We start from the raw sequence: 25128 nt of genomic DNA, 5'->3' as shown, positions 1-25128 counted from the left end.
CTGCAGAAGAGAAGGGGATGGGATGAGATAGAAGGGTGGATAAATCATACAGAACTATTCTCCAGGACCCTCTCAGGCAAGGACAAGGGAAAGGCCAGGGAGGCTGGTGGAGGAAGTCAGGACAGGAGGCCCAGACAGCCATTTCCAACGGTTCTGAGCAGAGACAAAAGAGGCTGAAAGAAGTCACAGCCAAAAGGATCACTAGGGTCCTCTGGAGGTGGGAGCCACATGACAACTCGATCAGTTAAATCAACCAACACCATGTGGGTGTCTAACTAGGAACTTGATATACATGACTTTTAATTATTATAATAATCCAGCAAACAGGCATCATTATCACCGTGTTTCAAGAGAGAAGACTAGGTAATAGACCAGGGTCAAAGCCCAGGTCAGGTCCCTGTCTAGACAGCATAATAAAAAGTAAGAAGGTAGAAGTAAAAGTGGGTAGAAGCATGTGGGTATCAATGTCTTACCCAGAGAAACCACGTTCCTGTAATTCTCCAGCATTACATCTCTGTACAAGTTCCTCTGAGCAGGATCCAGCCATCCCCACTCATCCTGGGAGAAGGTCATTTCCACGTCCTTGAAAGTCACAGCCTCCTGAAAGCACAGCCCTATGTCTGAGAGTCAGTTTACAGCTCCTGGCTTTTAGGAGAGAGCAACGGAAGGGCAGGCAGGATCTGAGTGAGCATAGGATGGATCTGGTAAGGGTGAAAGAGAGAGCATCACCCAGCAGAAGAACTCTGAGCTCAAGGGGGATAATCTGGTCTCCAGGACCTGGGTCTCTGGATGTGAGGTCACTGGACACAGAGACTCAAGATGAGGGGGAGCCTCAGGGACTCCATTAGGCAGCAATGCCGGGATGTCATGAAGGACCAAAGGTCTTATGGCTCACCTGAGGCTGGGATGTCAATGTGTCTCCTGGGCACACCTCTCTCTGGGAAAGGGCAGGCACCTCAGCAACAGGAGGCTCTGAAGGAGAAAAAAGAGCCATGAGAGAAGGTAGCCCAGCTCTTGGCACCACACTGAGGAGGCCCACTCTTCCCCCACAGAGGACTTCTGGGCCTATAAGCAGGTATGGCCTACTGTTAAAACACCCATTTCACATTTCCCCAGTGTCTGCTGAGGGCTGGGGAGTGAGGAGTGGGGGGTGCAATGGGAGGAGAAGCTAGGTAGACATGGGTTACAGGAGGGTAGAAAGGACACAGGGCTAAGCACCAAGACTGAAAGGGATTCTCATGAGAGGACAGATGGTGAAATGACAACACTACTTCGGGATGTGTGGCATACAGCTTAGAGCTAGATGGCATGTACCGGATTGCCCAGCCAGGAAGTCACACACTCCTATTTCATAGGGAGGCTCCAGGTGGTCCCCAAGAGTAGAGCTGCTCCTGAGAGGTGAAGCAGGGGGCCATATCTGTGAGGCTCGCAGGGCTCCTGTACCCATCCAACGTACATCTGGGCTCTGGGCAAGGGTTGGGTCCTGGCGAGAAGAAAATGTTGTGAGAGGATCCCTATGGGAATCAGAAAGCAAACTCAAAGAAGAGGCCACATGGCCAATCTTCAAGGGCAGGATCCAGGGAAGGGCAAGCCAGGCCCTTCACTACCTATAGGCAGAGGCAAAAGGAGGAGGAGAAAGCCCAGGAAGGACCCCCTCATCCCTTGGCCTCCCTGGGCTCTAATGTGGGCCATGAGGCAGACAGGTGGAGCCCGATTCCAGCTACAACATAGGAGAGCATCCAGCAAGGCACTGCTGTTGTGCCCCAGATGCTACAGCAACGCCTTCCCATCAGCTCCTCAGGCTCCACTCCTGGTCTGGAACTTAGAAATCAGAAAGAAGAAATTTATCCCTGAGTTAAAATAATAATGGTTCACTGCAGAGATGCAGACAGATAACATCTACCAAGTATCAGGAAATGCTCTAAGCACTACTAAGCATAGTGACCTCAAAGAAGCAGGACAGCTCCCAGATGTAAAGCTGACTGAGACGGTAACACTGCCAGAGAGGCAATACTACTTTTGAGAGTGAGCCATGGAACCACAGAAGAGAAAGTCTCAGCTACAGAAAACGGCAGTGCCCATCCAAGCAGAGACCCAGAAAGAGGCAGTCTTTACCCTGGGACTTCAAATGGTTCCAGTCTCTGAGGCAAGGCTATCCCTGATGTGGAAATGAGTACTGGAAGCTTTCTTTTTTTTTTTTTTTTTTTTTTTTTGCTTTTCTTTTTTTTTTTTTTAAAGATTTTATTTATTTATTTGACAGAGAGAGACAGCCAGCGAGAGAGGGAACACAAGCAGGGGGAGTGAGAGAGGAAGAAGCAGGCTCATAGCGCAGAAGCCTGATGTGGGGCTCGATCCCAGATCACCGGGATCACGCCCTGAGCCGAAGGCAGACGCCCAACAACTGTGCCACCCAGGCGCCCCAGTACTGGAAGCTTTCAACCAATGAACTTATTAAGTTTTTTCTGGTCCTGTGGCCAAGACATTGACCACATTGATTTGGATGAATCTTAGCCTGAGGCCATGAAACATGTGATACCAAGCTACAGACAAAAGGTATGAACCTGTTCTTCCCACACCCTACCAAAAAGAGAATAAAGAAACAATACAAAGACGGAAGCAGACAGCCCAATGAGTTTAATGAGAACAAATTTTTGAGAACAAAATGAGTTTAATGAGAACAAATTTAATGAGAACAAAATCTCTCAGGACCTAGTTGCTCAATGCTGATGAACCACAGGGTGATTATGTAATTTTATGTGCATCTTGAGCCATTCTGTTCATTTTTCAGAATTTGGGAGGTATTCTCCCAGCCCGTTTTGTTTTCTAATTTCTTTTTTTTTTTAAATATTTTATTTATTTATTCATCAGAAAGAGAGACAGCACAAGCAGGGGGAGCAGCAGGCAGAGGAAGAGGAAGAAGCAGGCTCCCCGCTGAGCAAGGAGCCTGATGCGGGGCTCAGGCCTAGGGGTCGTAGGATCCTAGGGTCCCAGAGTCCTAGGATCGTGGCTTGAGCCAAAGACAGATGCTTAACTGACTAAGCCACCCAGGAGTTCCTGTTTTCTAATTTCTAACTAGCTTTCAACCAGGTAGGCCGGGTACGCCCATTTGGCAATGTTTTCGGGGATTTTCAAATCCTACACCTAGCTCTAAATGAGTTAAATGTAACCAAGCCACAATTTTGTACCTACTATGTACCTTATTTGCTTTAATCAATGATTCTTCGATCCTTTTGAATATCTTGGTGTTTTGGTAAAAATGATAAATGTTCTTTTACATTTTTTAAAACAGTAATCAATGTTAAGCAAAGGGGTTTTCTTTTTTAATAGTCATACCTTGCATTGATATATTACCATATACTGCTGGTGGATGTTCGGTCAGATGTGTTACTTGATTGACTCAATAATTTGATATTATATTTGGGAGAAGAGTATGTCAAATATGTTCTAGAAATCTTAAAGGTAACTTTCATTTATGCATGAATCATATATGTAGAATTACACATATATTTGTTGAAAAAAAATTTAAAGAAGCCTACAAAAATGATAAACGCTTTTACAAAAGAACAAAATAACCTCCAAATCTATAAGCATTGAGAAACTCACGTGTGCGGGGCAGAAGTGGCAGGCAGCGCTCACTTTCACTGACCGGCTGCTCTACCAGCACTGGGGCGGTCAGGTTTCCCAGTGCTAAAGCTGGGGCTGGGCACATGGTGGACATTCAAATATACACTGAATAAATTCTCATTGTTAGATCAGTTTTGCACATTCTTTTCAATAAACTGAAGCTCTGAAAAAACATGAGCAATGCTTGAACAATGAGGCTATGAAATAAAGTCTTCCAATTTCTTGGGCCTGGGCTGACCCTCAATACTCTTCTTACCCCTGACCCCTGCAGAGAACAAATCCTCAAAAGAAAGAAGGAACATGTTGCAAGTGCACTGCATTTATAGGTCTTACCGTGCACTTAGAAGCCAGGAGTCCTAACTCTAACAGCAAGAAAGACATCACTCCCACTTAACAGGTCAGTACCAAGTCAAATTAGATATGTGGAGATGGACTTGCATAATGTAAGTCACTGTGTCCTAAAGCTCATTACTGTTATCTACAGATACTTGCTGACCCTCTTCCTGGAGCCGGCTGTCCTCTGGGAAGGTGGGAAGGGCTGCCAGCTCAAAGGTCTTTGGCTCAGGGTCTAGTTCTCAGCTGCTCAGGTGCTGTGGGAATGAGAAGGGAAGACATTCCCTGCCTTCCTCAATGCTGAGGGTTCAGAGGCCCAACCCACCCACTCTAGACGAGCGGCTGGCTGACAGGCAGAGTTCACTGGGCACCACACACTTGCTCACACTCACCCTCCATGGTGTTCCATCGAAGTCCCTCTGCAGTTCCTCCAGCAGGGCCACAGCCTCCCCACCACTCTCAGGGTGATGCAGCTGTACCCAGGTCCGGAGCTCCCCGGGCAGGATGCTCAGGAATTGCTCCAGCACCAGCAGCTCCAGGATCTGGGCCTTGGAGAGGATGTCAGGCCTCAGCCACCAGCGGCAGAGCTCCCGGAGCCGGCTGAAAGTCTCTAGGGGCCCAGAAGATTCATGGTAGCGAAGCTGCCTGAAGAGCTGGCGAAACAGTTCCTGGCCAGAACGGTTGAGTGTCTGTGGCCTGGCAGCCTGCACTGAAGCGTAGCCTTCATCCTCTTCTTCCTTCTTTACCATCTGAAGACGCCCTCGTTCCCTTGAAGCCTGGGCCTGAGCTGGATGGACAGCATACCATCTGCCTGGAGCCATCACTCCTGCTCAGGGTCTACCCAGCAGAGTGCGAACCAAGTCTATGTCAGTCGTGTCGCTGCTGGGACCTCAGAAGTTTTTCAGCACCGTAGTGGGTAAAGCCATTTGCTGGGACATCAGATGTCACTGGTAAGAGACTAAAATAACCAATATTATTGTTCAGGAGGCATGTGAGAATGATGGTGCAGTTAGATCCTGGTAGCCAGGATCATCTTGGGATGTATGAAAAGAGGGCACATGAAGATTTGCACAATCATGCCTGCCAATATTAAGTAGACCAGGGCTAGACTGTCACATACTGTGGCAGACTAAGAAAATATCCCAGACCACAGGAAAACATGTACAGGGCTTGTATGCTAAAAATTACAAATGGCTGATGAAAGAAACCAAAGATCTAAATAAATGGACAGACATACCATATCATATACTGGAAGACTTGACACAGTAAAGATGTCAATTCACCAAAAGATCTACAGGTTTAATGCAGTTTTTTGTTTATATAGGCAAGATTATCCTAAAATTTATGTGGAAAAGCAAAGGAATTACAATAGCTAAAACAATTTTTAAAAATTAGAATGAAGTATGAGGAAATTGTCTTTTTAATTTCAAGACTGTGGATCCAGCAACTGCACTACTAGGTATTTACCCAAAGAATACAAGAATACTAATTCAAAGGGATACATGTACCCCAATATGCAGCATTGTCCACAACAGCCAAATTATGGAAAGAGCCCGAATGTCCATCAACTGACGAAGAGATAAGGAAGATATGGCGTACATACACAATGCAATATTACTCAGCCATCAAAATGAATGAAATCTTGCCATTTGCAACAACACAGATGGGGCTAGAGAATATTATGTTAAGTGAAATAAGTCAATCAGAGAAAGACAAATACCATATGATTTCACTCACATGTGGAATCTAAGAAACAAAACAAATAAGCAAAAGGGCAGGGGGAGAGAAAGAGAGAGAGGGCCCAAACCAAGAAACAGACTCTTAACTATAGAGAACTGATGGTTACCAAAGGGGATGTGGGTGGCGGGATGGGTGAAATAGGTGATGGGGATTAAGGAGTGCACCTGTGATGAGCACAGGGTGATGTGTGCAAGTGCTGAATCACTATATTGTACACCTGAAACTAATATAACACTGTATGTTAACAAACTGGAACTTAAATAAAAACTTTTTTAAAAAAAGAAACTGTGAGGGGCGCCTGGGTGGCAGAGCAGTTAAGTGTCTGCCTTCCGGCTCAGGGCGTGATCCCGGCGTTATGGGATCGAGCCCCACATCCGGCTCTTCCGCTATGGGCCTGCTTCTTCCTCTCCCGCTCCCCCTGCTTGTGTTCCCTCTCTCGCTGGCTGTCTCTCTCTCTGTCGAATAAATAAATAAAATCTTTAAAAAAAAAAAAAAAGAAACTGTGGTACTGGTGGAAGAAGAGACACATAAATCAGTGGAAAAGAAAAACCTGAAATAGACCAACACAAATATGCCCAACTAATTTGTAATATCGAATGTGACTTTACTAATATTGTAATATAATATTTTAAAATATCTCAAATAAGCAATCCAAAACAAAACAAATGCTGATTAGGAATCCCTTAAATGACTGTGACCCCACCAATGTGTTAAGAATGATAGTTTGGACACTACTAATCCAGCCCTCTACTAACACCTTATTTCCTTTTGTAATTCATCATAATAGAGGCTATCCAAAGGTTTAAGCCACTTTCAGGAGACATCAGAGCTTAGCGTACAGAGAAGAGAACATGAACTAAGACTGACCGAGGTTCAAATCCACCTCCCCACTTATTAACTGTATGACTATGGAGGCGTTACTTTACCTCTTAAAATCTCTGTGGCCTCACTGTATAAAATGGGGGTGGTGTGGGGTTTAAGTAAAAAACTACGTGGACACATTTTGGGCTCTCAGTGAATGTTTGTTTTTTCACACCTAGGGAAAGAGTTTATGCTGCAGGCCACACTACTGGATAGGAAACTACCCTGCAGATGTGCCCAACTGGTTTTTTATAAAGGTGCAAAAAGCCATTCAAAGGAGGAAGGACAGTCTTCTCAACAAATACTGATGGAGGAAATGGATATTCGCAGGCAAACTAATGAAAGTCAACTTAAACCTCACATCTTAAACAAAAATCAATTCAAAATGAATCCCGGACATAAATATAAAACATAAAACCATACAACTTTTAGAAAAAAGCATGGGAGAAGATCTTTATGATCTAAGGCTAGGCAAAGCTATTAGAATTGACACCAAAAGTGTGATACATAAAAGGGAAAACTGATAAACTAGACCTCATCAAAATGTAAAACTTTGCTCTAGGAAGACCTTTGTTGAAAGCATGAGAGACAAGCTACAGACTGGAAAATAATATTTATAAGGTACATATCTGACAAAAGACTATTATCTGACTACATAAAGAATTCTCAAAACTCAACGTGAGAAGGGCAAATAATCCCATAAGAAAATGGGCAAAAAAATAAAGATACATTTCACCAACAAGGACATAAAAATAAGGACAAGAAAAAATGTTTAACATGATTAGCCATGAGGGAAATTCGAATTAAACCACAATAACGTAATCTCTATATAACTATCAGAAGGGCTAAAATACAGAAGTGGAGTTTAGATGGCGGAGGAGCAGGGGTCCCCTTCTTCAGCTGGTCCCGAGTCGAGCTGGATAGGTATCAGACCATCCTGAACACCCACAGAATCAGCCTGAGAAACAGGAAGATACATCTGGATCTCTACAAACGAACATCTCCAGCTCTGAGTATTGAGGTACGAGGCGGGGAGCCGTGAATCCGCGCACAGATATCGGAAGATAAACCAAAGGGGGAGGGAGCCTCTGCACTCGGGCACTGGGAAGCGGTAGCCACCTGCACTGGGGAGAATGCTGACTCGCAAGAGAGCAGACTGAGACCCTGAGCCTGGGATCAAGAGCAAGCAGTCTGAATACCGGAACTCTGGAGTGCGCACGAACCACACTGAAACGGAGCTCCGGAGCGCCCGGGGGTGGTTGGCGGTGTTAGAAACACAAAGGACAGATGTGCCGGCCCTGGAAGAGAGGGCTGGGACGCCGGCTGTGGGGCGCACATCCCGGGACTCTGCAGGGTTTAGCAGCACCAACAGAAACAGAGTTAAAGTGGCAAGAACACCAGAGGAGAACAGTCTGCAAACCCTCTGTTCTGAGACAGAGGCTGGAATTCAGCCACTGCTGCTCTGACACTCAGAAGAGGCACAGAAAACCGCCAGGGAAAGACGCCAGAGAACAAGAACCTGGAAATACCCGATCACAGTGTGCCCATCCCCATTCCCCCTCGCAGGGGACACGGAGACACTACCCAAAAGGGTTGCCTGCGTATCGGCGTGGCAGGACCCTCCCCCAGAAGGCACGCTGAAAAATCAAGAAGCCCACATCCCTAAGGTCCCTATAAAACAAGTGCACACGGCCTGAGTCCTGGTCAATAATTTGGGCTCTGGACAACCCCGCAACGTCTTCTCATCAGAATGACGAGAGGAGAAATCCCCCCAGCAAAGAAAAGATAATGAGTCTGTGGCCTCTGCCACAGAACGCATGGATATGGATATAGCCAAATTATCAGAAATGGAATTCAGAGTAACAATGGTCAAGATGATGTGTAGACTTGAAAAAAATATTAACGAAAATAGTAACAGAATATAGAATCCCTAAGGACGGAAATGAGAGCGAATCTGGCAGAAATTAAAAGTGCTATGAATCAAATGCAGCAAAACTAGATGCTCTGATGGCCAGGGTAAATGAGGCAGAAGAATGAATTAGTGAGTTGGAGGATGGGATGGTAGAAGAGAAAGCGAAAACAGAAACTTGGCTAAAAAAAACCCAATCTCAAGAATGTAGGTTACGGGAGATTACTGACTCAATGAAACGTTCCAGTGTCAGAATCATCGGCATTCCCGAGGGGTGGAGAAAAACAGAGGTCTAGAAGAGATATTTGAACAAATTGTAGCTGAAAACTTCCCTAATCTGGCAAAGGAAACAAGCATTCGTGTCCAAGAGGCAGAGAGGACCCCTCCCAAGCTCAACCACGACAAACCTACACCACGTCACGTCATAGTGCATTTCGCAAATATTAGATCCAAGGATACAGTATTGAAAGCGGCCAGGGCAAAGAAATTTCTCACGTACCAAGGCAAAGGCATCAGAATTACGTCAGACCTGTCTACACAGACCTGAAGGAGAGAAAGGGTGGAGGGGGGGCATTTTTAAAGCTCTTTCAGGAAAAAAACATGCAGCCAAGAATCCTTTATCCAGCAAGGCTGTCATTCAGAATTGATGGAGAGATAAAGACCTTCCAGAATAGCCAGACTCTGACCAATAGTGAAGCACGAAACCAGCCCTACAGGAGATTATTAAGGGGGGTTCTCTAAAAGTAAAAAGGCCCAAAGAGTTATACAAAACAGAAAGTTACAATCTATAGAAACAAAAGACTTTACAGGCAACATGACATCATTAAAATCATATCTCTCAATAATCACTCTCAATGTGAATGGCCTAAATGGTCCCATAAACACCACAGGGTTGCAGATTGGATAAAAAGACATGACCCATCCATTTGCTGTCTATAAGAGACTCATCTTGAACCTAAAGATACATCCAAACTGAAAGTGAAGGGATGGAAAACAATTTCTCAAGCCAATGGACCTCAAAAGAAAGCTGGGGTAGCAATTCTCATATCAGACAGATTAGATTTTAAACTAAAGACCATAGTTAGAGATACAGAATGACACTATATTATTCTGAAAGGATGTATCCAACAAGTGGATATTACAATTATAAATATCTACGCCCCCAACAGGGGAGCAGCTAGAAACACAAGCCAACTCTTAACCAGAGTAAAGAGACATATAGATAAAAATACGTTAATAGTAGGGGACCTCAACACTCCACTATCAGCAATAGACAGATCACCTAAGCAGGAAATCAACAAAGAAACAAGAGCTTTGAATGCTATACTAGATGAGTTGGACCTCACAGATACATACAGAACACTACACCCCAGAACAATAGAATACTCATTCTTTTCGAATGCACATGGAACGTTCTCCAGAATACATCATATCCTGGGTCAGAAAACAGGCCTCAAACGATATCGAAAGACTAAAATTATTCCCTGCATATTCTCAGACCACAATGCTTTGAAATTGGAACTCAACCACAAGGAAACCTTTGGAAGAAACTCAAACACTTGGAAACTAAGAACCATCCTGCTCAAGAATGATTACATAGAACAAGAAATCAGAAATCAATTTAAACAATTTATGACGGCCAAGAAGAATGAAACACAACAGTCCAAAACCTATGGGACACTGCAAAGGCAGTCCTAAGGGGAAAATACATAGCCATCCAAGCCTCACTCAAAAGAATAGAAAAATCTAAAATGCAGTTTTTATATTCTCACCTCAAGAAGCTGGAGATGGAACAGAAGAACAGGCCTCACCCACGCACGAGAACACAATTGATTAAGATTAGAGCAGAGATCAATGAATTAGAAACCAGGAGCACAGTAGAGCAGATGAACAGAACTAGAAGCCAGTTCTTTGAAAGAATAAATAAGACCGATAAGCCACTGGCAGGACTTATCCAAAAGAATAGAGAAAGGACCCAAATTAATAAAATTATGAATGAAAAGAGAGAGGTCACAACCAATACCAATGAATTAGGAAGGATTATTAGAAACTTTTATGAACAGCTTTATGCCAATAAATTAAACAACGTGGAAGAAATGGATGCCTTCCTGGAAACCTATAAACTACCAAGACCGAAACAGGAAGAAATTAATTTTTTAAACAGACCAATTAATCATGAATCAATTGAAGCAGTGATTAAAAACCTTCCAAAAAACAAGACTCCAGGGCCTGATGGATTCCCCAGGGAATTTTACCAAACATTCAAAGAAGAAATAATACCTATTCTCCTGAAGCTGTTTCAAAAAATACAAACAGAAGGAAAACTACCAAACTCATTCTATGAGGCCAGTATTACCTTGATCCCCAAACCAGGCAAAGACCCCATCAAAAAGGAGAATTACAGACCGATATCCCTCCTGAAGATAGACGCCAAAATTCTCAACAAGATCGTAGCTAATAGGATCCAACATTACATTAAAAGGATTATCCATCTTGACCAAGTGGGATTCAACCCTGGGATGCAAGGGTGGTTCAACATTCGCAAATCTATCAGTGTGATAGATCAGATCAACAAGAAAAGAGTCAAGAACCATATGATCCTCTCAATTGCTGCAGCAAAAGCATTTGACAAAATACAGCATCCTATCCTGATGAAAACCCTTCAGAGTGTAGGGATAGAGGGTATATTCCTCGATTTTGTAAAAACCATCTATGAAAAGCCTACACCAAATATCATTCTCAATGGGGAAAAGCTGGAAGCCTTTCCCTTAAGATCAGGAACACGACAAGGATACCCACTCTCGCCATTATTATTCAACATAGTACTAGAAGTCCTTGCAACAGCAATCAGACAACAAAAAGGGATAAAAGGTATCCAAATCGGCAAAGAAGAAGTCAAACTGTCTCTCTTTGCAGATGACATGATACTCTATATGGAAAACCCAAAAGAATCCACCCACAAACTATTAGAAGTTATAGAGCAATTCAGTAATGTGGCGGGATACAAAATCAATGCTCAGAAATCAGTTGCATTTCTATACACGAACAATGAGACTGAAGACAGAGAAATTACACAACCCATCCCATTTACAATAGCACCAAAAATCATACGTTATCTCGGAATTAACTTAACCAGAGACGTAAAGGACCTATATTCTAGAAACTACAAATCACTCTTGAAAGACATTGAAGACACAAAAAGATGGAAAAATATTCCATGCTCACGGATTGGAAGAATTAACATAGTTAAAATGTCCATGCTACCCAGAGCAATCAACACTTTCAGTGCCATCCCGATCAAAATACCAATGACATTTTTCAAATAACTGGAACAAACAGCCCTTAAATTTGTGTGGCACCAGAAAAGGCCCCGAATCACCAAGGAATTGTTGAAAAGGAAAAACCAAACTGGGGGCATCACAATGCCGGATTTCAAGCTGCACTACAAAGCTGTGATCACAAAGACAGCATGGTACTGGCACAAAAACAGACACATAGACCAATGGAACAGAATAGAGAACCCAGAAATGGACCCTTGGCTCTTTGGGCAACTAATCTTTGATAAAGTAGGAAAAAACATCCACTGGAAAAAAGATAGTCTCTTCAATAAATGGTGCTGGGAAAATTGGACAGCTACATGCAAAAGAATGAAACTTGACACTCTCTCACACCATACACAAAGATAAATTCCAAATGAATGAAAGATCTCGATGTGAGACAGGAATCCATCAAAATCCTAGAGGAGATATAGGCAGCAACCCCTTTGACATTGGCCATAGCAACTTTTTTCATGACACATCTCCGAAGGCAAGAGAAACAAAGGAAAAAATGAACCTGTGGGACTTCATCAAGTTAAAAAGCTTCTGCACACCCAAGGAAACAGTCAAAAAAACAATGAGGCTCCCACAGAATGGGAGAAGATATTTGCAAATGACACTACAGATGAATCTGTATCTGGTATCCAAGATATCTGGTATCCAAGATATACAAAGAATTTCTCAAACTCAATACATAAGAAACAAATAATCAAATAAAAAAATGGGCACAAGATATGAACAGACACTTTTCCAATGAAGACATACAAATGGCTACCAGACACATGAAAAATGTTCACAATCCTTAGCCATCACGGAAATTCAAATCAAAACCATGCTGAGATACCACCTTATGTCAGTTAGAATGGCAATATTGGACAAGGCATGAAACAACAAATGTTGGACAGGATGTGGAGAAAGGGGATCCCTCCTACAATGTTGGTGGGAATGCATGTTGGTACAGCCACTCTGGAAAACAGTGTGGAGGTCCCTTAAAAAGTTAAAAACTGAGCTACCCTATGATCCAGCAATTGCGCTACTGGGTATTTACCCCAAAGATACAGACATAGTGAAGAGAAGGGCCATATGCACCCCAATGTTCATAGCAGCATTGTCCACAATAGCTAAATTGTGGAAGGAGCCGAGATGTCCTTCAGCAGATGACTGGATTAAGAAGATGGGGTCCATATATACAAGGGAATAGTACTCAGCTATCAAAAAGAACGATTTCTCAACAATGCTGCAACATGGATGGCACTGGAGGAGACAATGCTAAGCGAAATAAGTCAAGCAGAGAAAGACAACTATCATATGGTTTCACTCATTTATGGAACATAAGAAGTAGGAAGATCGGTAAGAGAAGAAAGGGAAGAAGAAAGGGGTGTTAAACAGAGGGGGGAATGAAGCATGAGAGACTATGGACTCTGGGAAACAAACTGAGGGCTTTAGAGGGGAGGGGGGTGGGGGATTGGGATAGACTGGTGATGGGTAGTAAGGAGGGCATGTATTGGATGGTGCACTGGGTGTTACACGCAAGTAATGAATCATGGAAGTTTACATCAAAAACCAGGGATGTACTGTATGGTGACTAACATAATATAATAAAAAGATATTATTACGAATAAAAAGAATGAAATGTTGCCATCTACAACAACGCGTATGGAACTAGAAGGTATTATGCTAAGCGAAATAAGTCAGTTCGAGAAAAACAAACACCATATGATTTCACTCATGTGGAATTTTAGAAACAAAATAGCTGAATATAGGGGAAGGGATGGAAAAATAAAATAAGATGAAATCACAGAGGCAGGCAAATCATAAAAGACTCTAACTATAGGAAACAAAGTGAGGGTTGCTGGATGGGAGGTTGGTGGGGGATGGTGTAAATGGGTGATGGGAGTTAAGGAAGGCTTGTAATGAGCACTGGGTGTTATATGCAACTGGTGAATCACTAAATTCTACCTCTGAAATAACAATACCCTACATGTTAATTAAATTGATTTTAAGTAAATTAATTAATTAACTGCAGACCTAAAGGTACCAGCTAAAACTATAAAACTGTCATTAGAATACATAAGTATAATACTTCGTGACACTGGATTGTGTAATGCATTCTACCAAATACATAAAAAAAGCACATGCAAATAAAATTAAAAATAGAAAAATTGCACTTCATCAAAATTTAAATCTATTGTGCTTCAAAGGGCATATGAGGAAAGTGAAAAGACAAGCCACAGACCAGGAAAATACATTTGAAAATCACATATCTTATAAGGGACTTGTATCTAGAATACATAAAGAACTCTTACAATTCAATAATAAAAAGAGAAATACAGTTAAAATTGGACAAAGCATCTGAATAGATATTTGTCCAAAAAAATACAAATATGGCTGAAACACACACAGGATACTCAACATCAGTCAGCAGGAAAAAGCAGATTAACACCACACTTCACACCCACTAAGATGGTCAGAGTCAAATGTCTGAAAATAACATGTGTTGATAAGACTGGGGAGATAATAGAACACTCACGTGCTGCCACACTGGAAAACAGCCTGGCAATTCTTCAGTAAGTTAAACATGCTTTACTACTTGGAACTGCATATATACACGGAGATACAAATACATACATACATATATACACATAAACACACACACACACCTCCAAGATAAATGAAAAGACAAGTCCACAAAAAAACTTGTACATAAATGTTCATAGAAACATTATTCACAACAGTCAAAAGGAAAAAATAACCTGAATGTTCATCAAAAATTTCAAATTTAGTATTATACAGCTCTTCATATATTGGTATCCTCTTAAAGTTAAAAAAAAAAAAAGTCTATTATAGCTTTATCTCCTTTTTGGTACACAGTCTTCACAAGCCAGGAATAAAGAGAAACTCCCCCACCTGAGATGGAGAAAAACCAAGAGATATTTACAGCAAATATGACATCAAGTGGTAAAGATATTAATAGCCTTGCAATTAAAATCAGGAACAATCATACAGTATAATACTAGCCAGTGCAATTAAGACAAAAGAAAGGAAGAAAGAAAAATAAAGAAAGGAAGGAAGGAAGAAAAAAGAAATATGCAGAGAACTGTTAGAAAAGGAGGATCAAAGATCCAGGGTGCCTGGCTGGCTCTGTTGGTAAAACACGTGACACTTGACCTCGGGGTTGTAAGTTTGAGCCCCATGTTGGGTGTAGAGATTACTTAAAATTTTTTTAAAAAGTCTTAAAAAGCTAATATTACTTATGAATGATAAACATCCATCTAAAAAAATCCAAGAGAATCAACTGAAAAACCATTAGAACTAATATGAGAGGTAATTGAGGAAGCTGAGTATCAATCAATATATAACAGTACTTCTCTAATATACCAGCAACAACCACTTAGAAACAGAACACAACAGCAACAACAAGAACAAAAACACAAAATACCCGGAAATAAAGCTCATAAAAAATGTACACAACCTTAATGGAGAAATAGTTAAACTGACAAAAGATGAAACAGACCTGAAAAGCCTTAAGTATAGGAAATTATTACTTCCAAGATGTCAATTCTTCTTAAATTAACATAAAAAGTCTATAAAATCACAAAACCCAATATAGCCTTTTTTCATAGTTGATAAACATATTCTACAATTCACACAAATTAGTAAAGGCCAACAATAGTGAAGACAACTTTTTAAAGGTGGAAAGATTTGTTCTACCACAAATACAGCTTATGATGAAAATAGTGAGTACTATAAAAAAGTGAGTACTATTGAAGGAATATACAAATTGCAGATAAAAGGAACAGTACAGAATCCAGACCAAGACTTAAACACATACACAGATCTGGCATACAGATCGATGTGAGACAGGAAGCATTATACAGAGGTAGCATTACACGACAGTGGGAAGGACAGATAATTCAATGACTTGCATTAGGATAACTGGCTAGGCAAATAAAAATAAAAGTAAGATTACACACAAAATGAATTCCCAGAGTCAGAACCTTGGCGCAAGCAAGGATTTCTAAAAAACACAACAGGAAAAGTGATATACTATAGTATTTGAAAATCTCTTGACCAGAAAAAAGAACAAAAACACGTACCAGTGACAGAAATTTAAATTTATACAGCACCAGAAAAGGTAGTTGGGAAGTCTGTAGCAAAAGTAAAAAGTCCCATTACTTAGGCTCCGGGAATTTCACTTCCAGGAATCTCCCTGGAAAAACACTTTCAGAGGTATATAGACATTTACACAGGTGCTCACTAGAGTACTGTTTTATAACCAATATTGGAAATAAATGACTTGTTCATCAATAGAGCTAAACGAAAGTGTAGCACTTTCTAGGATGAAATACCTAGCACAACAGTTCAAAAGACTATACTAGACCCTTAAGCATTAACTTTATTGTTTCACTGTTTGGTGGGTGGGTGCTCAGGCTGTGCAGTCAAGGTTAAAAAGCAGGTGAACGCTACTCACAGAAGAGACCAGAGCATGATTCTAAGTTGCTGAGAACCGACAACATATATACTAGGCTTAATTAAGCAGTACAATATTTACTTACAGCAAGGGAAAAGAGAGTGCACAAGATTCAACCTCTTGTAATCCACTGGGTCCCCCATGAAGAGCAGATCCACTTCACAGGCAATGTGACAGATAGATGGTGTGGAGACGAGCACTACACTTCATGCTGCAGTATGACCCTCAGCCCCTTGCCCGTGGGGATGAAATACAGAAAGGAGGGGTGGGCCTAGGAGTCACAGGCATAAGGCAGAACAAAGTGGTATACACTGAGCAACCAACAGAGAAAGATAGTCCCTCACAAGGCAATAAGCCCAGAGGGCTCTTTATCTTTTTGCAAGGAAATGCTCCCAGCTCAAGGCCACACTTAAGCTGTTATGCAAGAGAGGAGAAGGTGCTCTTGACCACAGTTCCCATCAATAACAAAAACATATGTTAAGATAAAAAAAAATTCCTAGATATAATTGTAGAAAAAAACCTAAAATCATATATATGTGTATATAAGTGTACATATATGTGATGTACATATAAGTACTCAAAGGAATTTAAAATGGCTTGGAAGGATTCATAAAAACTTCTTACTGAATGTAGGAGTGGAGAATTTGAGAACAGTAGTTAAAGGAGACTTAATTTGTAGTTTTGATTTGTGTGTGTATGTGATTTGATTTTTTAATGTAACATCTGTGTACTACGTCTCTTTTCTTAGAGTGCATGTAGAGGAGGGGAGGAAAACAGTGGAGGAGTAGGGGACCCTAGTTTCATCTGGACCCATGAATTCAGCTAGATAGCTATCAAATCATTCTCAACACCTGTGAATTCAACCTGGGCTCGAAGAAAAGAATAGCTGCAACTCTACAAATAGAAAAGTGACACTTTTTGCAAGGTAGGAGGGGCGGAGAAGTGAATCTGAGGTAATTTACTGGAAGATAAACCTCAGGAGAAGAAAGCCTCCATAAGCCAGCTAACAGAAAGTGATGCAGCAGAGGAGGGCAAAATCTGAACTTTTAGAAGTCTGCTCCAGTAAGGGAAGTCCCTGCCTGAAATGCGCTCAGATGGTGAAACCGGGCAGAATCCTGGGTGGGACAGTGTGGTCCCAAGATCCCCAGAGTACAGAGTGAATGGAGGTGCCTGAATACAGCAGAGCTCCCAAAGAGTGGGGAAGCCAGCTGCAATCAGTGAACCCAGGAATGGACTCTCAGCTGGGTTTGCCATAAACCATGAAGTGGGCAGCTCCGTGGACTGCTTTCTGAACAGAGGCCCATCAAGCGGCAGAACAAGGGCTAGACTTTCCCACTTCCCAGGGAAGGTGCGGTATGGGTGCACGCATCAGCGGGCGACTGATGCTGGAGCAGGGACCCTGCACGCAGCAGAACCCAGCAAGACTCTCCCTCTTTTCCCGGGAGGAGCAGTAAGGGTGTACAAAGCAGGAAGCTATAGGGCTTTGAAACTGAAAACACGGCAGTATGTCTGAGATAAAAAAGGCTTGATCACAGGCTGGGTGATCAGAGTGAGGCTGAAACTGGGGAGATAAAAATGACTGACTGCTTTTCCCCGAAAGCGCACTGAACGTAGGGGTCCTGATCTTTGAGACCTCCGGCTGGAGATCAGGGTGCGCCATTTTTATTTCATCCTCTGATGATGCTCATAAATGATGCTCATCCTCCCCTGAAACCACCCTCCATCTCCCACCATCACTAAGTACACTTAAAGAAACCACTACCTTCACCCAGAAGCCATCCGCTCTTTGTTATAAACCAATACCTATTCGACATCTTCCAGACGCGGCAATGCTATCAGGACAGACAAAAAAATAATGACTAAACACAGACGGAAAGAGGCTCACACCGGAAAGCACGCTGCCATCCAGCTAACAGAAATGACACTCTTGCTCTCAGGGCATGAGAGTCAAGTAAAGGAAAGGATCATGCACGCTGAGGAGTCTGCTGAAGTTCGCAGAGAAATGAAGCCTTGCTGTGAAAACTAGGGGAGAAAAAAAGAATAAGTACTTGAGAAAACAAAAGCAAAGGAAAAGGACGGAAATGATAAAGTTAAGTGGCTGAAGGCCCACAGACAGACTTGAACACCAGCAACAACAAAAGGTGGCTGACAGGAAAGGGTGCTTCAGGAGCAAGTGGGGCAGGCTCCAGCCTTGCTGAGCCCCAGCAGCACAAACAGGTAGCAGAAACAACTGCTCAGAAGGAAGCCCAAAGTCAAGAGAAAGAGGGACAGGGACTTTCCCCAACAAACTTGCAGAACAGACTGGAGAAGAGAAAGAAACTAAAGTATGAAAGAACTAGAAAGCTGCTCAGGTGACCAGAAACCTGGCAGTGAGGCTAAAGAGAATGAACTTGAGGCCAGAGACAAATATTTAGAAGAAACGCATCCACCAGAAAATATAATCGGCAAGACCTCTCTCAGGAAATGGAGACCCACAGTGCAATTAGCACCAAAAATAAGCCTCCAAGCGGACCTGTTCTGAAGCAGCTGTTACAGAAATGTCTGAAGAGGTCAGTGAAGCATCCGGACAGAGGTGATGAGAAGACTGACAGGAAACTGAGGGCGAAAGCCAGGAATCTGGCAAAGGATTCCAGGCCTTCACCCGAAGAAAGGGTTAGTCCAGCTTCTGCAACCACGCACACAGAGAAGACCTCCAGGGCCTTTTGGACTCTGGATGAAAGACCCAGAGCACATGGGGGCCAGTGAGCTGAACCTGTATGGTTAAATTCAGGTATCCTAATGCCTCAGGCTTTCTCCATGTCCCAACTAGTTTTTGAGAACAGAAGAAAAAGTTCAGTCATCCCAGGCAATTATCTGGGCATTTTTCAGGGACATTCCTTCCCGCCCTCCTTCCCTTCCTTCATCATTTTGTCTCTTCAACTCATACACAATGTGATTTTGTTTTCTTTTAAAATCCTCATTAAGCAGTCTCTTACTCTTGTGCTTTTCCCTCCCAGTGTAAGGGTACATATGCCTTATTTTATACACTGGTAAGGAAACAGGAAAGACTGCTTCCAGTACATAATTGGAATGTTACATTATACTTAAACAAATATATCAATTAAGAAATGAGCTCAAACCTAGCGCCCAAAACTTGGTTTCTCCATACCATTCTCCAATAAACGGAACTAGGGCTCCTTGGAGAAGTGGTGGTCTCCAGGGCTGGGAAAGGGAAGATACAACAACGTGAGTCTTCTGTGGTGCCGGAAAGTCAGGGAAAGACACCAAAAAGGATGTGGGCACTTCAAGGGGAAACAGGAGCCAACTGCAAAGAGCTCCCAACGGCCAAGGCCAGAATAATTTAAGCAACAAAATAAGTAATATCAGCACTGCATCACAGCTCAAAGAATACATACCCAACATCACACCCTGATATAACTAACTGAATAAATAAAACAAAGGAAAACAAGGCATGACTCTTCCTCAGAAAGTATTCCAATTAATAACTGCAGAGGGAATAACAGAAATGAAAGTCACCATTAGACCACTACACTAATAAGAGCCACCAGGAAGGCTAATTAGTGAGTGAAAGTAAGGAAGAACAGGATATTGTTACACAAGGTCTCAAAGTATCTTCCCCCAAATAATCACTAGTTACAAAGGGAAAGACAGTATCTTTACAGTGGTGACACGTGGCAGACACCACTAGATCAAAATTAATATCAGCAGTAATAAGACATATCGACACCATCCTCACTCGAAGCAGGAGAAAACGTCTGACAAAACCAAAGTGAGAGGTTTTCTAACATACCAGCACACCATACTTCGAAAGCATCGAGGTCACGAAAAACAAGGAAAGATGGAGAGACTGTCACATACTAAAGGAAAACAAGGAGACATGACAACTAAATGGAACGAGGCATTCTGGATTGGATCCCGGAACAGGAAAAGGTCACTAGTGAGAAAATGATGAACTCTAAATTAAAGTCAGCAGTTTAATTAACAGTACCGTGCCACTATAGATTTCTTAAGTTTGATGACGGTACTATGGTTATGCAAGATGTTAACTTTAGGAAAACTGAGTAAAGACTATAAGGGAACTGTGTACAATTTCTGCAACCCCTGTAAGTCCACAATTACTCAAAAGAAAAAGATTTTTTGAATCGAGGAAGCATGTTAAGGTTTTTTTTCCGATTTTTTTTTAGCTTAAAAATTAACTTGGCAATCGAAAAAGATACCAAATACTGTCATTCTTATCTCCAATTTAGTCATTCTTTCATTAACTTAACAATACCTATTGAGCACCTACTATGCCCCAGGCACTAAGGTCTCTGTAGTGAATGAGACCAAAAAAAAAAAAGAAAAAAAAAAACCCAAAAAACAAAAAACAAAACAAAAACACTGCCTTGCAGAGCTCATAGGAAGACAAACAATGAAGTGAAGAAAACACAGGTACGTTAGACAGTGTCCAGAGCGATATAATAAATCAGTATAATAAAACAAGGAAGGAGGTTAAAAGCTTTAAGATCAGGGAAGGAAATGCTTAAGCTCAAAAATTCAATCTTGTACAGCACATCATAATTCACCTGAGGGAGCTCTTTCACAGTGTTTCTGATACAAAAATCCTGAAGACTGCCAAATAAGGTAAGTTACGGTCACTATACATTATGTGTATTTACTCCAGAGCAACTCACCAATATCACAGAATGCTTATGCACTAAGACTTCCTGGACACTAGGAGCCACAGAAACTTAAAGTGGCATAGTTAGTATTTTTGATGCTCTTGTCAGTTTCCTTTGTATGTATGTATTGAGGTTTATCTTCAAAACATCCCCATCGTTTGGACCTATAGGAAGGATTACAGTTTTCAACCAAAATTTGTCTGCCTTTCTCCAGCATTAACACGACATGTAAGAGCACCTTCACTCATCAGACCCTCAATACACACAGATACATACATGTGTAAACAGATGTAAGTCCTCTGAAATTCCTTCAACAAATTACAACTAAAACCACTCGCTGACATTTCCCTGCAAATAACGTACCTAATACTAATACTGAGTTTTCACTCTTGAACTACAGTTTGAAACAGGATGCTGTTCTTTCCTGGCCACCACTTTTAACCTAGAAGACCATTCTCTGATTTCCGAGGCCTAGTACAGTGGTTTTAAATTAGAGCTGTACCTTCTGTTTAAAAACCCCTTTATTAAAATAAAATCTGTAAAAGATATATTACAAAAATAAAAACTACCTTTTTTATATACCTCATTTCATTTTGAAAAGAGACAATCGTCCTAATAAACAAGACTTTGCTATTTTTCTGCACAAACGTCACTTGCTGAGCATTTACAGCTTTATGTAATGTGTACTATGGAAAATAAACTGCTAACGAAAATTTTTTTTTCATTATACTCTCAGAAATATGTCTTAGTAATGCCATAATGCTGGCACCAATTTTGACCACCAGGTGAACAAATGCATTCCACCGGTTCAAAGTACTGTAATTTTCAAGAAGCAAGAGTATGAACATACTTAATGCCACTGAATGATGCCACACTTTAAAATGGTTAAAATGGCAAATTTTATTGTGTCCTACGGTACCTATTTTGTATATCTTAGCGCAGTATTTCTGTATCACGATTATACCAAAAGAAGTTTTTTAAAGCAATGATGGTATGATCCCATTTCGTTCGAGATCATGGTATCTCCCCTGCCAGGTAAGTGTGTGTGTGTGTGTGTGTGTGTGTGTGTGTGTATGAGTTTGCACAATTATGAACGAATTTTAAAGTGTCAGGAAGCATCCAGACGACACTATTTGTGGATTGCGGTCACTCTTGCTTTTCTGGCACTCATCCGGGTCATCTAATTGTCCATAACAAGTACGCTTTGTTTGCATAGTTGGGAGAAAGGATAAAGCGCAAAAGCCGTCACTCCCACCTCTCTGCCCCGGGCTGCAAAGCACTTCCAGGTACGCGCCTCACGGAGGCCGGCACCGGATCCCCGGCTAGACCACCCGCCCAGGGCGCAGCCTCCGGGCCCGGCCTCAGCCGGCGCCCTGCCCCCTTACTCTCAGCCCGGGAGGGGCCGAACGCCCCCGTCGCCCTCCCGAACCCTGCGCTGGCCAGCGGCCCCCGACGCCCCCGCGCCCCGCCGGGCCCCTCACCGACTCTCTAAGCCCACGGCAGTCATTCCTCCGGCCACACCATCTGCCCAGGGCCCTCCGCCCCGCGCCGGTCTCTCCGTTGGCCCGCGTCACGCACGCGCGCCGCCGCCCCGGGCCTCGGCGGCCTCTCTAGGAAGCTGGGAGGGCCAGCGTCTCGGCTTCTCCTTGGCGCCAGTGCCGTGCTAGCGGGCTTGTGAGCGCGTGCCTGGCTGGTCCCCCACAACCCCCCCGCCCCCGCCCCGCGCCCTCCGCCCCACCGCCTGCCCTCCACTGGCCAATGCCCTGTCAGGGTCCAGAGCTCTATGGGCCTTCCCAAATTTGACCACATCCTTTCCAAGGTGTGTGCCCTGCTGCCCTCCAGTGCTCCCCCCCTTCCCCGCGCGCACCCCCCTCCCCCCAGGGAAGGATGGGATCCAAAACTAGGGGTCAAAATAGGGAGCACTAAGTTCTAGCTGACTGGTTCTGGCCAAAGGGAGAGCTGTTATGGGGGCCACTCATTACTCCAGGAGGACCTCTTCCCTCATCACCACCACATCTAGGGGTACTTGCTGATTTCCAAACAGGCACACAAAACCGTACCTCCCCCTGGCTTCCAGTTGTTTTCTCCCGAACAAAATTCAACTGAGTACATTTTAAAGATCTTACTGGCTTTTCTTCAGCAGTTCACCAATCGGGCAGCATCCAGTCTAGCAGATAGAAAGAAAGGAGCTGGAAGAACTATACAAGGGCTAGCGATTTCACAGGCAGAAGGGAACAGGAAAAAAAGATTATATTAGGCGAAAGGGTAGACTGGTTATTGCAATGTGACTTTGCTTATAGGGGGTGCGCGGGGGGGGGGGGTTATCAGGCAGATTACCCAACTCAGGATAATCAGGAAAATCTTGATTGACTTGTTAAAGACAACAGGCCCAAAATGGAGTCGCTTATGCTAAGAAAAAACCAAACCAAAACAAACCAAAACAAACAAGAAACAAAAAAACCTTCAGGAGTGATCCTATGAGGAAGGAAAAAGGAGACAAATCTTTATTTAGGTTTGCAAACCAGGAAGGGCAACCCAACTCAGTTGATGTGCCTTTCTGAAGAGGACCAGGGGAGGTGGTATTTTTTAAGCTTAAAACCACACTGGAGGAAAAAATTCGGTTGGTATGGGTTGCTCAGTGATTGGTTGACCTTTTTTACTCAGTATTGTGAGATGGGGTAACTTTTCAAGTGTCTAAACCTCAAGATGCTTATCATGATTCCAAAAAATGTCTGCTCTTCTAAGGACTCCCCAAAACAGTGGCTGTTGCAAGATGGAGTCAGAGTGGTCAACCCTTCCCTGGCCCCCTTTCTTCTTCTGCCTCCTGTCACCAAACTGGAACTTACAGTTTTGGCTAACCCAGAAATGGAATCTTAAGTCAATCAGGAATTTCCTGATCAGCATTAGGTCTAGGTAATCCACCTGATAAAAACCCCTGCCATCCCTTATAAAGAAAGTAGCCTTGTAATAACCAATCTACCTTTTTGTCTAGTGTAACATCCTTCTTCTTGCTCCCTTTTGTCTATAAAATGTATTGCCTTGTATAACTCTCTGAAGCTTCTTTCTATCTGCTAGACTGGGTGCTGCCTGATTTATGAGTCACTGAATGAAGCCAATAAGATCTTTAAAATTTGAAGTTTGTTCTTTGACAGATTGGTTGCAGATTCCATGTCTGGGAGACCAAAATGCAAGTAAGTCACCAAAACTGTAAGTAAATTAAGTCTCATTTTGATGATGTGGGGAGTAGCATAAGCAACTCCATTTTGGTGTTCTTGTCTTGTCTTTAACAGCTACCCCATTTAAATCAGACTCTTGGCCTAAGTGAGAGACATGAGCAAAAATGTAAGGCATTAGCACTACTCCCAGCTACTACTCTAGAATTCTCACAGTTTTTGCTGAATCTCTGTGTGGTAATCTTAGGCCACGATGTCAGGTTCACATTCTTTAAATTGGTTATTCTCTTTGTAACTTTTCTGACATTATAATATTAGGGAGATGACTCCCTTGGTGGTTAGTGGATGAAGCATGCATTTAAAGCTTTTGAGTGAACAAAGTGCACGAGGGGGACTACTATGATTACTATAGGTAGAATGATTCCCAATGTCTGGAGTGCACTTTGGAGTCGTCATGGTCCTCAAGACTCAAACCAGTCAGGGTCAAATAAATCAGAGAAAGACCCTACTGAAGGAGTCGCTTTCTTAAACCAATTGGCTGGGTCGGTGGTCTCATGCAGCTGAGACTCCACTTTCCCTAGAAGAATTCATCCAAGTGCGACAGGTGGTGTTGGCCACAGCACAATCGCCTACCTCCCTGCTCAACTGAAAGATAATGAAGGACTATGCTAGTATCAGGAACAACTTTCACCAGAGAGTTTAGGGATTTTTGCTGGGCAGTTACTGCTTCAACAGTAGATTCTGCAATATCCTCAAGAGTTAAATAGTTTCATGGTCATAGCCTCATTTGCACTTGCTCCCAGCGGGGGAGTGAGGATCTGCCAAAAGAAGCAAATTCTGAATCTTGAATGCCTTCTGGCAATTCCCATTTGTTTCAATAATGCAAGTTGAGGGAAATTGGCCCGTGAGATGTCTCAGTTTGATTGTGGGCAGTTAGGCGGACGATTAGATAACCCAAAAGGCACTGTCTGATTAAGTGCCAGCCGTGTAGGCATTCTTAAGCCCAAGAAATATGTTTTTCCTCAAAACTGCCACAGAA

At 42.6% G+C, this 25128-nt stretch overlaps 1 protein-coding gene across 3 annotated transcripts in view; it reads right to left on the bottom strand.

Moving 5' to 3' along the window:
• Nucleotides 1-22519, bottom strand: part of ZNF445 (zinc finger protein 445) — a 30831-nt gene extending 8312 nt beyond the window's left edge. The window contains exons 1-5 of one of the 3 annotated variants that reach the window (XM_045798381.2): nt 22398-22519; nt 4350-4915; nt 1315-1483; nt 896-972; nt 474-600 (exon numbers count right to left, since the gene is read on the bottom strand). In XM_045798381.2, the coding sequence (XP_045654337.1) occupies nt 474-600; nt 896-972; nt 1315-1483; nt 4350-4778 (802 nt within the window). In that variant the 5' untranslated portion in view covers nt 4779-4915; nt 22398-22519. Of the gene's footprint in view, nt 1-473; nt 601-895; nt 973-1314; nt 1484-4349; nt 4916-22397 lie in introns of those variants that run through there. The other 2 variants (XM_045798380.2, XM_045798382.2) reach the window with 2 other exon arrangements.
• Between the last annotated feature and the right edge of the window lie 2609 nt (nt 22520-25128).

Source organism: Ursus americanus, chromosome 20 (assembly GCF_024610735.1).
Source record: "Ursus americanus isolate L20-20 chromosome 20, mUrsAme1.1.p, whole genome shotgun sequence".
NCBI lineage: Eukaryota > Metazoa > Chordata > Mammalia > Carnivora > Ursidae > Ursus > Ursus americanus.
Note: the sequence above shows the minus strand (reverse complement) of the source record. Positions and strands in the feature narration are given on the sequence as shown.